The 16,700-nt window shown below is 41.3% G+C and overlaps 1 protein-coding gene across 1 annotated transcript in view; it reads right to left on the bottom strand.

Annotated features, from left to right (window-relative positions):
• Positions 1-16,282, bottom strand: part of hook2.L (hook microtubule-tethering protein 2 L homeolog) — a 36,447-nt gene extending 20,165 nt beyond the window's left edge. The window contains 11 exon segments of the mRNA NM_001091340.1: positions 946-1,147; positions 2,892-3,032; positions 4,325-4,482; positions 10,176-10,256; positions 11,109-11,171; positions 11,747-11,814; positions 12,120-12,252; positions 12,497-12,547; positions 13,144-13,216; positions 13,442-13,527; positions 16,221-16,282. Coding sequence (NP_001084809.1) covers positions 946-1,147; positions 2,892-3,032; positions 4,325-4,482; positions 10,176-10,256; positions 11,109-11,171; positions 11,747-11,814; positions 12,120-12,252; positions 12,497-12,547; positions 13,144-13,216; positions 13,442-13,527; positions 16,221-16,268 — 1,104 coding nt within the window. The 5' untranslated portion in view covers positions 16,269-16,282.
• Positions 16,283-16,700: the final 418 nt, after the last annotated feature.

Genomic DNA, 16,700 nt, shown 5'->3' with positions numbered 1-16,700 from the left:
TTTTTCCAATTACTTTCTATTTTCTGTGTGACCGTTTTTCTTATATTTCTAAAGCAGCCCTGGGGGGGGGGGTCGCTGACCCTGTAAACTGTTCTAAATTGATACATTTAGTTGATACATATCTTATCTTTGTCCCTGCTGAGCGGAATCCCTGAGTTTCATTAAAGGCAGCTGTTAGAATTGATACAATAGTTGCTAATGTTCCAGAGATGCTGCTGAAACATGTATCAACTAAATGTTGCAAAATTTTAACAGTTCTGCGCCTTAATTAATGAGATGCCAGACTTAAACACAAAAGACAGGGACATTAAACTTTAGATTTTGAAAAAAACTGTAAAAAATAAAAGATGTAAAGTAACTGTCTTTATTTCTGGGGAACAATCTGAAAACAATTGAACTGAAAAAAATGTTTGGAACCCCTTTAAGCCCCTTTTGGTTTTTGAGATTTTTTTTATTCAGCAGCTCTGCAATAATTTCAGCTAATTGGGTGCTAGGATCCAAATAATCCCAGCAACCATGCATTGATTTAAATGAAAGACTGGAATATGAGTAAGAGAGGCCTGCATAGAAAGATGAGTAATAAAAAGTAGCAATAACAATACATTTGTAGCCTTACAGAGCATTTGTTTTTTAGATGGGGTCACTGACCCCCCATTTGAAAGATGGAAAGAGTCAGAAGAAGGCAATTAATTGAAAAACTATAAAAAAAATAAATAATGAAGACCAAGTTGCTTAGAATTGGGCATTTTATAACATACTAAAAGTTAACTTGAAGATGAACATCCCCTTTAAAGCTTTATTTATTTGCTGCATCTTATAGAAAATAAATCTTTCTTAAGTGGGACAATTATACCTCTACAGGTTTCTGTTAGCATTTAGGACAATTCCACCACTGTGAGGAAAACAAATTATTTTGCAAACAGTCTTTTTGTGTCTATCTCCTACCTGTCGGCTAAGGCTTTCCACCTGCCCCCGGGATGCATTGGCCTTGTGAAGATCCTCTTCTAGCTGGAAGGTGCGCTGCATGTACACGGTGTTCCTCTCCTCCAAGAGCTTCACTTGTCTCCGGAGGTCCCCCAGATCTTCCAGCTTCTTCTTATAGGAATCCACCAGGGATTCCAGCTTCCCCACTCTGTCAGAGGAGTGGCTGAAGGTAGAAACATACAAGGTAACAAAGGGTAAGCATACACCTACGTCCAACACCAGCAAATCAATCGAGTGGGAGGGATCTGTGCAGTAAATATAAGGTCACAATGGGTTCTATACACCTATTTATACTGGCCAACAAATCTAGTTTGAGAGGTCTATATGGTTTAGTTTTATTAAATGGTGTCATGCAGCACCTTTTTTTTTTTTTTAAAGGGGATGTAAAAGTAAGAAACCTGACTATATACAATAAAATTCACTCTTCAATTTACTTGCTTTGACTGCCGAGGATAGGAAACTTCAGACGGTTCCTAACTGCTCTGCAGGGAAACCATCTTACTTTCAAACAGCAGGGGGAGCCCCCCCTCACCTTCCCAGAACTGGAGCGGCTTTGTTTGTTTCCCTGTAGAGCAGCCGGCGACTGTGTAGAGATTCATATCTGCAGACCCAGTGCAGACCCAGTACAGTCTGTATATTCTGATTATTAATCAGTCTTGCTGTATCGGCTTCTATGTCAGATATTATTTGACTTGTGTGTGGGTTTTTTTTTTATGATTTATGACTGAAGCCCAGAACATGTGCACAGTCCTGGTCTTAACTATGGGGGGTTGTTTTGAAATTGGCCTCAGGTGTGCATCCACAACCCCCTTATAGTTATGTATTTGGAAGAATTGGTACTATACAGAGAGGTAATATTCCTTTTTTACTATGATTAGAGATAAATAAGTTAGGGACCACCATGTGGGGTTTTACCTTGATGTGGTATGGTGGCTTATCAATATTATGATCATAACTTTGTAACAAAAAAACCCTGTTTCAAAATTACATGCACTTGCATATTTACTTGCATTATTTAGACGACAGGGCTTTAAACTTTTTGAAATTGGCCTCAGGTGTGCATCCACAACCCCCTTATAGCACAGTCCTAGTCTTGCAAAGATATTTAACAAAGTTACAAGATGGTGACCCCCTGTGGCCAACTTTGAAAGCATAAATCATTTGTTTGATTAGGCTTGTGGTGCAGTAAGTTCATGTTTATATTTAGTATACAAAATACAGCATCTCTAGCATTATTCTATTTTAGACTTCAGCTCCACTTTAAATGAACCTCCCAGAAATGCCACATGCAAGAGCCGGGGGGGGGGGGGAAGTACGACGTTTAAGGGGCCCTTGCCACCAATTTTCTTATAATGTGTGTGGGGGGGGGGGCCTGGCCACCACCAATTTTGGCCACTATTTTTTTTTTCTCATGTGGGGTCCTAGCCACCAATATTTTTTAATGGGGGGGGGCCTGGCCACAAATGTTTTTTTTATGGAGGGCCCTGACCACCAATATCTTTTTATTTTTTTATTAACATGTGGGAACCATAGCCACCAATATTTTTTTGTTTTTTTACTGTGTGGTGGGGGGCGGACCTGTGGGGTGGGGAGGGCAGACCTGTTGGTGGGGCTTGCGGTGGGTGCAGCCCAGGAAAAGGGGGGCCCTGCGATTTCTGATGGTGGTCCTGGGCATAACTATAGAGGAAGCAGGGGGACACAGGAGGTATAGGGGCCCCACAAGGCAATAAATCATGTACAATTTCAATAAATATTGGTAAAACAGGACAACCTCTAGACATTTTGGGGGCCTGAAAAAATAACTTTCTGCGGGGCCCAGTAATACTTAGTTATGCCACTGCCCTTATTATTTGTCAGAGAACATATACCTAACTGGCAATGAGTCCCCACAACTTGCCAGCCCTTACCGAAGTACGTCCATCTCATCCCTTAGTGCTTGAGATTCATGTGCCAAGCCAGTCAGGTCCTGGTTGCGCTGCTGTAACTCTTGCACATCCCGATCTAGTTCCTGGCATCGCTGTCTGTAGTCATCTCTGGAGCTCTCCAGTCTGCAGGAAAGTCACTTCAATAAGCCCAATTCCAATCTGTAGAACCCTAAACCAGTCTCTATTGTTTCGGAAATAATCAAGTTTATCTTCAGTATCCCTCTCTCGGCATCTGTTTCTCCTCATTCTGTCTTCTTGCAGCAGCTGGATGTCAGGTGAATGATCCAATATTTCTTATAGGGGGGCTCCTTTTGCCCAGAACAGGGGTCCCCAACATTTTTTACTCATGAGCCACATTCAAATGTAAAAAGAGTTGGGGAGCAACACAAGCATGGAAAAGTCCATTTGCCAAATAAGGGCAGTGATTGGCCATTTGGTAGCCCCTATGTGGACTGGCAGCCTACAGGAGACTCCACTTGGCAGTAAACAGTAGTTTTTATGCAATTAAAACTTGCTTCCAGGCCTAGAATTAAAAAATAAGCACCTGCTTTGAGGCCACTGAGAGAAACATTCAATGGGGCTGGTGAACAACATGTTGCTCACAAATAATGGTTAGGCATCACTGGCCTAGAAATCCTTGGGCTCATTTATCACACTGGGCAAATTTGCACATGGGCACCTATAGCAACCAATCAGTGATTCGCTTTTTGTAACCAGCTGCAAGTAGAACAATTAATGCTGCAATCTGATTGGTTGCCATGGGTTACTGCCCATTGGCAAATGTGGCCAGTCTCTCTACAAGCACAATTTGTGCAAAAACAGTTATTTTGTTAGATTTTGTTTGTACTGGAATCAGAGTGAGCTCTAATACATCTGCTAGGAAAGGGAGCCCCCCTATGAGATACATTGGATCATTCAGACACCCAACTGCAGCATGAAGAGAGAATGAAGAAAAACAGATGCTGAGAAAGGAATAGTGATGAACTTGACTATTTCAGAAACAATTGCAGAATGTATAATTGATTGTATTTAGAAAGTTTTACTTCAGTATGAGGACGCTTATATTAAATTTTCATTTTCACAATAGTTCCCCTTTAAAGATAAGTTTTTTTCCATTTCTTGCATGGGTTACCCTCCAGATGCTGGCAGTCTACAACTGCCACCAACCTACTAATTTAATTGCCCATGTGGTCCTGGCTTTTAAATGTCTGCAAACTAATGATCAAAGTGTAGCCAATGTTATTTGGGCACAAAGTTTGTCTTGTGATACTATGCTTCCATTGCTAGCACTCCAGCCACAAAGCAAGACAGAATTGCTGTGTTTTGCTAAAAAGGAAGTAGAGGCAGTCAATGAGTATGAGGAAATACCTCCCTGTTCCTACTAGTTTCCCTTCTACCTCTTTGTTTCTCATTACCTGTAGTTCTCCTCCTGCAGTTGTTCAATCTGGCTCTGAAGAAGGAGCAACTTTTTGTTGAACAGTTGGGGAGTACCCATGCCAGACTGCTCCTGCTGTTCTTTTAGGGTTCGGTTCTCACCCATCATGTTCTTCTTTTCTTCCATAAGCAGAGACACCTTGAGGAAGGGGTACAACCAAACGGAAAGAAGGAGAGAGGGAAAGGAGCAAGACCCCCCACAATGTAAGAATGAGGGTAAGATAATCAATGAGTTCCTAGGTCTGGGTGAATACAGACAAAGGATAACTAATCTAGAAATAGAAGCTTTTTAGACGTGGTTAAACTACAACTCCCAGGACTACTTGACAGTCAGTAGGATAATGGGTGATGTATTTCAACAACATCTAAAGGGCAACCTCTGCTGTAAATTGTAAATATATTTTTTAATGCTATTTTATAGCTATATGTATTTTTAAATGCCAAATGAAAAAAAAAGGGGGGGGGAATAGAAGTGGCCCCACAAGAGACACAGCACCTGAATGCACTATGTGCCCCCATGGGCCTCAGAGTGTCATTTTGTTGTTTCCAACACAAGTCATTGCTTCAAAGTGAGAGCAGAGGAGAGGTTTGTGGAGGATGAAAAGGGCATATATTTATAACGTAATGTATTTCCCTGAGAGGGCAGGGTTAAGCCAGCAAGGTAGAGGTTAAACCAGCTGGTAAGGAATTCGGGTAAAGTGATGGGGTCTGCAGTCACCTACATGCAGTGCATTTTAGGAGGGGCTATCTCCCATCCCAGTGGCCTTTCCAATGTTATAGTGAATAAAGTACCTACTCTTGTTAATTGTAAGGATATTATAAGTTACCGAGGAGTTTTATTACCATATAAAAACATTTTATACAGGTCATGGAACTCCAAAGTAACTTCGAATATCCTCATATTTTGCAACAGGGGGTACGTTATTTATTATAATACACAAGTTTTACCGAGTCATGTGACAGAAATGACATCAGAACTCACCGTTTATAACTGATGACATCAGTACTGACCGTTTATAAGGATATCATTTAAAAGATAGTCATGGCTTTTTTGTATTATAATTATATAATTGTGTTTGCTGTGTATAGAGAAAAGCAATATTGTTATAACCACTGGCTACATCATGGCATTGGCTGATTATCTATTGGGCAGGTATGAAAATCCCCTTCAGGGAGGACAACATAATGCCAATGGTGCTGTCTTTTCCTGAGGGGTCGACATAAGGCCTAATAGTGATTGGATTGTTGGTCTGGGGGCAAAATGATTTTATCAGCCTAATTTCACTCACCACCTTATTGGGCACAGATTCACCTGCTTGGCATGTGCTATTGCAAAGGCTGATCTGTGGCTTTACACTTGCCTTTACCATCTTCTACATACTCATTATTTGCCCCATGTGGTCCATACCTACAACTGAGGGACATGATCAGTAAAAAGTACCGTATATACTCGAGTATAAGCCGTCCCGAGTATAAGCCGAGTTACATAATTTTACCTCCAAAAACTGGGAAAGCTTATTGACTCGAGTATAAGCCTAGGGTGAGAAATGCAGCAGCTTCTGGCAAGTTTCAATCAAAAAATTTAAGGTTTCTGCTCCCATTGGAGGTGCCGGCATCTCGTTTTTGGATGCCGGCGACCATTCTTGGACGCCGACGAATATTCTTGGAGACTATTCTTGGACGCCGGCGACTATTCTTAGGCGCCGGCGACTATTCTTAGACGCCACCGACCATTTTTGCACTTGACCCGAGTATAAGCCGAGGTAGAGTTTTTCAGCATATTTTGGGGGCTGAAAAACTCGGCTTATACTCGAGTATATACGGTACAGGCTATTTTAACCCTCTACACTTGTCAGATTGGCCACAAATCCTGTCATTTGCCCTCAGACTGAACAATCTTCTTCAAATTAACCCTTTAATCCAAACTGCCATCATTTGAGTGAGTGGAAATACCACCAGAATGGGTAGAGCTGCCCCTCACGTGCACAGCAGACCACTCCCAGGAAGAGGAAAAAGCAGGGTTAGGGCCTCAGCAATGCAACGTGGGCATGCGGCGGGTTAGTGTAGCAGGCACAGGTCTTAAACTCACCCAAAAGTCCGGAAGCCAAACCCAAATCAGCTTATAACCTTTTCAGAGGGGTGAAATCACTCATTCAGGTGGGAAATAAAATGCACCCCAACAACAAAGTCTGCAACTAAAAACCTCAATATGCAATGCTCCCAGCACTGATCCACTATTTACATTACTGGGGCTTACTGGTTCTAATCAGACACTTACACCTTTTTATTACCCCCCACCTTCCCCCAGTAGGAAATTACAGACACAGTTTTCATTGCAGACTTAATTGAATACATTTAAAGGAACAGTAACATCAAATATAAAAGTGTTTTTAAGTAATTAAAATGTAATGTACTGTTGTCCTGCACTGGTAAAGTGTTTGCTTTAGAAAGACTACTGTAGTTTAAAGAAATAGGCTGCTGTGTAGCCATGGGGGCAACTAGAAAAGAGATTACTGGCACATAGGGTTGCCACCTTTTCTGTAAAAAAAATACCGGCCTTCCTATATATTTAGCTTTTTTCCCTTCTAATAACATTTGGATCAGCTATCATTTTTACCAGCCAGGACGGTAAAATAATGGCCAGGTGGCAACCCTACTGGTACATAAGGCATGTAACTGCAGGGAAAACCCTTGCCTTTTTAATAATGTGGAAGTGCATTATCAAGCAAATACATGCCTTGTGTGCCAGTAATAGCTTTCCTAGTTGCTGTATTGGAGGTTGCCGAATCCTCTGTTACTGTGCACCAGGTTGTGAAGCTTTGAGTTTAAGGGTGAGCGCTGGCTTTAATTGTTCTACTGTGCATCCTGTGCTTGAATGGCTGCCCCCATGGCTACACAGCAGCTTGTTTATATAAACTATAGTAGTACTTATCTGTTATCTACTGTGTATCCTGTGCCTGAATGGCTGCCCCCATGGCTACACAACAGCTTGTTTATATAAACTATAGTAGTACTTATCTGTTATCTACTGTGTATCCTGTGCTTGAATGGCTGCCCCCATGGCTACACTGCAGCTTGTTTATATAAACTACAGTAGTACTTATCTGTTATCTACTGTGTATCCTGTGCTTGAATGGCTGCCCCCATGGCTACACAGCAGCTTGTTTATATCAACTATAGTAGTACTTATCTGTTATCTACTGTGTATCCTGTGCTTAAATGGCTGCCCCCATGTCTACACAGCAGCTTGTTTATATTAACTATAGTAGTACTTATCTGTTATCTACTGTGTATCCTGTGCTTGAATGGCTGCCCCCATGGCTACACTGCAGCTTGTTTATATAAACTACAGTAGTACTTATCTGTTATCTACTGTGTATCCTGTGCTTGAATGGCTGCCCCCATGGCTACACAGCAGCTTGTTTATATAAACTATAGTAGTACTTATCTGTTATCTACTGTGTATCCTGTGCTTAAATGGCTGCCCCCATGTCTACACAGCAGCTTGTTTATATTAACTATAGTAGTACTTATCTGTTATCTACTGTGTATCCTGTGCTTGAATGGCTGCCCCCATAGCTAAACAGCAGCTTGTTTATATAAAGTAAACACACCAATGCAGGGAAATCGTAAATTATATTAATTGCTTTAAAACACTTTTTTTGGTGTTACTATTCCTTTAAGGCCTATTGCTACACATAGCATTTCTCTGGCCAGTGAAGAAATCTTCTATACCACCCATGCAGCCTCTCATTCACATAAAAACAAATCTCCTGTGCCAGGCAGTTTCCATTCATATGAATGACAGGCTGCGTTGAAACGTATTGAGCATTTCTCAATCAGCTGAAAAACACCTGCAGAGAAACATTACGTGCAACATAAACATACAGATAAAGATTAAAGACCCAGCTACCAGTATGAATCACACAGCAATCATCACCACTTTAATACAAGGCAGAGCGGAAAATCCTTGGTTGTGAATGTAGGCTGTTCACTGGGATTTATAATATAAAATCCATCTATTAAACATATTATTTAAAGTAGTTAATTGTTCCAAAATCCGTTAGCTTTATTTTCCATACAAATGAACAAAGATCTATAAAAAGGAAGATGTTTTGTTAGCCCAATGAGCCGAATTAGGACGTGATCAAACATAGTCATGTGTAATCAGCCCAAAAATAAATAGCTGGCTCCCTGTGATAACAGTGTTGCTGCAGTAACTACAGTAGTACAGTACAGGTATGGGAACGGTTATCCAGAATGCTCGGGACCTGGGGTTTTCCAGATAAAGGATCTTTCTGTAATTTGGATCTTCATACCTTAAAGGAGAAATCAACCACTTTTATTAAATACCCCTACCCTAAATAGACCCCCCCTCCTAGCCTACCTGGTACAACGGGCAAATGCCCCTAATTTTTTACTTACATGCACAGTTGTTTGAAACCGGAATATTACTCCAACTGCGCATGCACCGAAACTCCGATCACTACAAGAAGAATACCGAAGCAAAGAAGATGATGCCCCTGAACTGCCGAGGTCAGAATCTGCACGGAGGGGGTAAGTAAAAAGTTAGGGGCATTTGCCCGGGTATCAGGTAGGCTGGGGGGGAGGAGGTAGGGGGGTCTCTTTAGGGTAGGGGTGTAGGCGTATTTAAGTCTACTAGAAAATCATATAAACATTAAATAAACCCAAAAGGCTGGTTTTACCTCCAATGGAAGCTAAATTATATCTTAGTTGGGATCAAGTACAAGCTACTGTTTTAGTATTACATTGAAAAAGGAAATCAATTTTAAACATTTTGATTGTAATGGAGTCTATGGGAGACAACCTTTCCAGAATTCAGAGCTTTCTGGATAATGGGTTTCCGGATAATGGATCCCATACCTGTATCTCTCGCTCTGCTCTTCCATACTCCTCTTCCTCCAGTGACCCAAGTGGCTAATCTTTTGCCCTGGGTTGCCGAGCTTGTGTATTAGAAAAACTTTGCTAGAGAGCATATCGGTGCCTTTTTACCTATGTTTCTGGGTGTACTGGCTTTGGAATGCAGAGTCCACTACGGATATGGAAACACTGTTGCTCTCTACTACAAAGCAGACCAGACCAGTTTCTTTTTTAAAAGCTGCACACTATCCTGGGGCAAGAGTTTACCAATTTTGGGATAACTGGAGGTGCCTGAATAATTGGCAAAGAGTTATATCTTTGCTTGTCCTTTAAAGCAGCGTCCTTTATAAATATAGGGTTGGTCACTTGACTCCTGCTCCCAGGGTCTCTGGCACTCAGGAGCACGAGCAGTTGAAACCACTCTGGCACTTATTTCAAATGTGCATGCCCCTGTGCGTGGTGATCGTTGGCAGATTCTGGGAGTGAAAGTCAAGCAGCCAAAGAATTCCAGCCATCAACTGTGTTCATTTTATTAAAAGATAGCACCTAATAGGGCAGTATTGTCATGGAGTATAAATGCTTTTGCGCTGGAACTGTTCTAATATTGGCCTTGAGGGGTTGTCTTATTTTTGGCTGTGTTTATACAACAGTAGCTGTGCTAATACCTTCATGTATCTTGCCTGTGCCTCCTTTGAGCATCAACATTACACTGTTTTCTTTTCTAACATGTTACCGCCTTTGTTTGAGCATCCTGCATGTCAGGAAGCCTCTCCCTATTTCTTATAAAGACTTCAGTTTCATAGATATTATTCATTTATGTCTCCCACTTTTTGGGAAGGATCCAGGAAATAAAGAAACAACCGCAAGGATTTTGCTTCTGTAGAGAGAACCACCAGCCAGGCAACACAATGGACACGCAGGCTGCAAATCTTCCTTAAAAAAAACGCTTACCTGCTGTTCAAGGTCATGGCAACGCTGGAGAATCTCATTTTTTTCATCATTGTCCTCACTTAGAAAATAATATTTGCGGGACTGAAAGAAAAGTAGGCGAAAGAGAGGCATAATCACAGGGGAAAGAGGCACTGCAGCATAAAAATGAAAAGTCTGATAATATAATAACCATACCTGAAAACATAACATTGTACAATAAAAAAAATTAATGTGTAAAGGAAACAATGGGGGTTGGAGGCAATACTACACAACTGCAAAAGTAACAGATTAAAGGAAAACTATACCCCCAAAATAAACACTTAAGCAATAGATATTTATATTGTATTAAGTGGCATATTAAAGAAGCTTGCCAAACTGGTCTATATATTTAAGTAAATATTGGAATTTTACATCTCTTGTCTTGAACCACCATTTTGTGCTGCCTCAGAGATCACCTGACCAGAAATACTGCAACTCTAACTGTAACAGGAAGAAGTATGGAAGCAAAAGGCAGAACTCTGTCTGTTAATTGGCTCACGTGACCTAACATGTATGGTTTGTGTGCACTGTGATTGGTAGGATCCAAGTGGACACCCTTATTTTTTAAAATGGCAATTTTCTATTTATGATTACCGAATGGCACATACTACTAGAAAAGTATATTATTATGAAAATGGTTTATTTACATGAAACAGGGTTTTAAATATGAGCGTTTTTATGCAATATCTTTTTATGAAGAACTACATTGTTTGAAAATAAACAGAAGGGATGGTATCCCCCCCTGCCCTGGCAGTGCCATGTCCATCCATCTGAATGAAATGTAGAATCTACATTGCAACTCCTACTTCCCTATTAGCGACTGAGTCTACATTGCTGATAGAGAAAGGGTTTAAGGGAAACACAAATTCTGAGTGACACCTGTAGAAATCCACAGCTGCTTTGGAAGTAACTCACCTGGCTATCATAGTTGATGAAACTTTCACTTGTTACTGCATCAGAGGGGGCCTTGTTGAGCAGCTGTAAAAAGATCAAAGTCAATGGTTAACTGTTAAGGGTGGTGGCAGACATGGCTACTCGGGGGGAGATTGCCCTAAATGCCTCCCCGCCGGCTAGAATGTAAATCGCCGGCGTGATGGCAGTCGGAAAACTTAGTTTTCCGAAGTCTCCTGAAGTTGCCTCACGCGGAAACTTTGGAAAGCCAAATCAATCATAGTGCCATCCTGCCGACGATTTACATTCCAGCTGGTGGGAAGGCATTTCGGGGTGATTAGTCGCCCGAAGAAGAGTCGATTTGTCACTGGGCGACTGAACTCCCCAAGTAGCAACGTGTGCCACCACCCTTAACATACAGAGTACATGGACAGTTTATGCTGGTAGCATACAGCTACTTTGGATCTCAGAGATCAATACTACAAAAGACAGTTCCTAGTGCCATTTCATTATCCCATGGACATTTAATCACTGACCCACTAAAATTGCTGAACAAAAATTCCCACCAAAACTCCCATCATGTTTTGGTCACGAGAAATTCAGGAAGTACTGTAGGGAACACGGTAACCGACAAGGATTGTTATGGCTCACAAAATCCCTACCTCCTGTATGGATTCCATCACTGCTTGCTGAACAGACTCTCCCAGTGTCATTATCTGCTGAATGTGCTCTGGGAGAAAGAAGGAGAACAAATAAAGATTCAGCAATGCATTTGTTTCTCATTCAGTTATAGTTACTCCTGTTCACGCCATCTGGTCTGCGGCAGTCTGGGTCTTTTTAAACCAACTGACTTGTGATGCCTCAGACTGAGGCTATGGAATGATCACCCAGAGAAGCCATTGTCTGACTGAATCAATCAATCAAGTCTAATAGCCCTGTATCTCAAGTTAACTAAAGTTATGACCTCAGGGGAAGAAGTAGTCTAGACTGTAGTTTTTGTGGACCCATATAGTAATATAACAAGACAGCTCTTACCTTCCTTCTTGTCACAGCTGATAGCACAACCCAGCACCAGTTGCACCATTTTCCTCAGTTCAGTATCATTAGAGAACTCCCCAATCAGTGCCACATCTGGGATGTGATCATCAGAAACAGGGTGACCCAGGACCTGCACAAAAGCAACCACAATTTCACGATGTCCTCATTTAAAAGGGTGAAACAAACTGCACTATGTCATGTGCCTCAGCAATCAAACATTTTATACTTAATATTCAAACATATATTTTACAAAAATAATTTCCAGGTCCTAGTACACAAATATGCTTTAGATTAGCTTAATGTATTATAAAATGCAAAATATAGAGCACTACGCTGTTGTATTGGTATAATGAGTGATTGGTAGAAACACTCACATCCTGGTAATATTCAAGCACGCTCTGCAGGATTCGCTTCAGATTGCTGACCTAGTGAACAATGAAAAACAAAATAGACCGTTGTAGATTAAACAATGCTTTTTGTAAGGTCTACACCATGCCCTACCTGCTGACTTATGAAACAAAAAAATAATTAGATATAGTATATTAACTAATGCTGGTCATAAGATCTACCGTATATACTCGAGTATAAGCAGAGTTTTTCAGCCCCCAAAATATGCTGAAAAACCCTAGCTCGGCTTATACTTGGGTCAAGCGCAAAAATGGTCGCCGGCGTCTAAGAATAGTCGCCAGCATCCAAGAAGAGTCTCCAAGAATATTCGCGGGCGTCCAAGAATGGTCGCCGGCATCCAAAAACAAGACGCCGGCACCTCCAATGCGAGCAGAAACCCTCAATTTTTTGATTGAAACTTACCAGAAGCTGCTGCATTTCTCACCCTAGGCTTATACTCGAGTCAATAAGCTTTCCCAGTTTTTGGAGGTAAAATTAGGTACCTCGGCTTATACTCGGGACGGCTTATACTCGAGTATATACGGTAACCCATGACTAACCTGCTTTATACACAGCATTAGTTACCGTATCTTTTAACCACTCATATAGTGACACACATAAGAGACATGAGTACCTTTAATCGCCAGTTTTCTGTGGTGTCCTTCTTTACCCTCACTAGCCAGGCCTCATTAAACCAGGATGGGTCTCTGAGAAAAGAGAAGGGTGAAAAATTGCTCAGATAAGCCAATGGCTGGAGAAAACAGAGAAAATTGGGGTTGGACCCTATAAAATAAGAGCAGTTTCCTGCTACATGTTTCTAAACTCTCTGCACCCCCCTAATAGGCATCAGCTGCTCTCTGCCACTTTCCTGTCATTTCTAGAAATCCCAGCATCAACATACAAGCGCTCTCTTCACACTGGTGGGAACTCACATGCGATTCAAGACCTGTGCAATAGCGACTCCTCCTGTGAGATCTTCATAGGAGCTGCAAGGACCAGAGACCTGAAATGTCTGCATCTGATATAGGAAAAAGAGAAAGGACAAGAATGAGGAATATCCAGTGTGAAACACAGCAAAAGATGGATGAAGGGCAGGACACTGTACAGTGCATATAAAAATATTTGCCAAAAATTTCAAATCAGTCCAAGTATGCTGCCCTTTAATTTTATAATAGCAACTACATGTTAGCAGCAGTGATGAAAGGACATTAAGACTTCAAATCCCAGAACATCCACATCATGACAGACTTTGCCCTTTATTTATCAATTATAATTATCCTTTATAGTTCTGATCTATTCAGCCGCCTCCCTACATACACTTCATGGATCAAGGAAACACACAGGCTCTAGAGCAGTTCTGGACTTCAGTTTGAGGTGCAACCTTATTACTTTGACAACAATTATGCTGTATCTGCCATTCAGACTAATAGCAGAATAGCAAATAAGTGTTTACCCCAATCTCTAAAACTTACTGACCTTCAGGCTTCTTACTAGAGGAGGAAATAGTCATTACCCTACTGTATGAAGCCTTCATGTTGAATCCACTAGAGCACCACGTTGGTTTGATCTGACTATTTGTCATACAAGTTTTATTGCTAAACTTTATTAATGTACTTCTCAATGTCTTTACTACTCTGGTTATAAATATCAGGATGTTACTCTATATCAGGGGTACCCAACTTTTTTTTTTTTTTTTTTTACCCCTGAGCAACAATCAATTGTAAAAAGAGTTGGGGAGCAACACATGCAAAAAAAGTTCCTGGGTTTACAAATAAGGGCTGTCATTGATTATTCTTTAGCCCCTATTTGGAATAGCAGTCTAAATGGGGCTCTGTTTGGCAGTACATCTGCAACCAAAACTTGCCTCCAAGCCTGGAATTGAAAAATAATCACCTGCTTTGAGGCCACTGGGAGCAACATGTTACTCATGAGCGACTGGTTGGGGATTGCTGCTCTATACATACACAGTACACAGGATAATGTAACAATGTAGGTCAGTACGATGACAGTCTAAAACCACAACAATGTATAAACAGGACACTATGAGGCAGATTTAAAAAAAAAAAAAAAAATAGGGCGGACCTCCTAGAACCTATTTGGAGTCAATCGGTGGACTTTTTTGGGGGGGGGGGGAACTTTGAATCGTACGATTCAAATGCGTGATTTCTTTGATCCGTACAATTGAAAATGGACCTATTCGATCTAAAACTGACCTATTCGGCCAAAAAAAAAAAACTTCGATTTAATTTCGGTTGGTCTTTTTGAATTTCGAAGTTTTTCAAATTCGAAATTCGACACTTGATAAATCTGCCCCTAGGTCATCCTATTGCCCGACAATAATGCTTTAAAGGAGACATGTAGGATTAATGAAAAACAACTAATTTTGTAGGCAATTATAAGCAATATATGGTGTTGCTTTTACATGGTGCTAAAAATTAAGATTATCTTTAAAATTAGCCCCTTTATTGGAGCTCCCTATAGATGTTCTCTGGTCCCTGTTTCAAATGAGGGGTGGGTGTGTCCTAACGGTCCCTGCCAGAAGCACATTAGGAGGGGGACAGCCAATCACAGCCCTGAAGTCACACAGGCTTCAGTTCCCTATCAGGTCCTGCTAGCTGCTGATTGGTTCCTGTCCTACAGTGCAGTGAGCTGAGTGCCGTCGGCTCCCCTGCACAGCCTGGGAAATCAGGGCACAGGAAGTGGAAGAGAAGGGAGGGATTATTAGGGTTTTTGCAGAAATATTCAATAAATCAGCCTGAGTACAATTCTTCTATATCTAAAGGAGTATAATGCACTGGTACATTCTTATTTTTTACACAAAATGTCTCCTTTAAAGTTCACTTACAGCAGATAGTCACCTCATAACCAGGAAATTGCCAGATGTTGGGAAGCTGAGCATGGACATGACAAGGCCTGATGCACAAAGCATAGTATCAAAAGGAATGCATTTGAACCTTGCTATATATATATATATATATATATATATATATATATATATATATATATATATATATATATATATATATATATATATCAACCAAAAAAGTCCAGACAACTTGCTTTATGATCAAGAAAAAACCTTTTATCAAGCAAGAATTAAGTACAACGTTTCAAAGCTCCCGCTTCTTGATATTGCTTGATAAAGAAGCGGGAGCTTCGAAACGTTGTACTTAATACTTGCTTGATAAAAGGTTTTTTCTTGATCATAAAGCAAGTTGTCTGGACTTTTTTGGTTGATATATAATTTGTCCTTTGGACTAGGTCACAGACCAGGGTTAATCTCCACTCCATTTTGTTGGATTATATATATATATATATATATAGGGCAATGTTAGGGGCCCCACCATGACAGGGAGTAGAAATACATCTACACAGGATATATTACCCTGTATAACATCTATAATCTACTTTATTTATATATAGAGATGCACCTGGGCAGGTGGTGGGAGCTGCAGTTGAGAGTCAGCAGGTCAGATATAACTCATTGATGCCATTAGATTAGGGCCCCACGATTACAGCAAGGGCCCCTCGTTCACTATAATGTGCACAAAGTACCAGAGAGACATGTTATTGGCAATAAGTGACCAGCGCTGCTGGAGCTTCAATAAAACTCGAGTTAAGGCTCTACAAGCTGTTGCTCTACAGCGGCTGTATCCCACACAACAGCGCCATTCTAGATCTCTGTCAGGCCAAAAGCACACGGTCGCGTACCCATGTAAGTAGGGAGTCGCACAGCTCCACTTTCCGCTTGCTGCTCATGTTCTCTCCGCTACCGGCCTCTCCCGTCACTCGGCACTGAACTTACACCTATCCAAAGTGGGCAGGGCCCAGCGCACTCTTTTTCAATTATGTCCTTCCGTGGTCAACTTATACACCACGTGACGCTCAAGCTTCACCCCTTCGCCAATCAGAAGGCGGCTTCCTCTCGTTGCCCCTGGTTACATTTCCTGTAACATTCTGCAGGACCTCGCTATAAAGGTGTCTGTAGCGGTGCCTGATTAAGAAACTCATGGTGGCGGTGTGACGTGTCTATCTCATATAATTTTTTGCCCCCAGGGCGCGACTATATTTAGACGGTGTGACGCGCTGTGCCCAGTCCTTACATCAGTGGTGGCCTGGACTGACCCTGTCAGCTGGCACTTGCTCTGAGGATATCGTATCTAAATGATGGCCTGCATGTTCCATGAAGTC

This window comes from Xenopus laevis, chromosome 3L (assembly GCF_017654675.1).
Source record: "Xenopus laevis strain J_2021 chromosome 3L, Xenopus_laevis_v10.1, whole genome shotgun sequence".
In the NCBI taxonomy this organism is placed as follows: domain Eukaryota; kingdom Metazoa; phylum Chordata; class Amphibia; order Anura; family Pipidae; genus Xenopus; species Xenopus laevis.
Note: the sequence above shows the minus strand (reverse complement) of the source record. Positions and strands in the feature narration are given on the sequence as shown.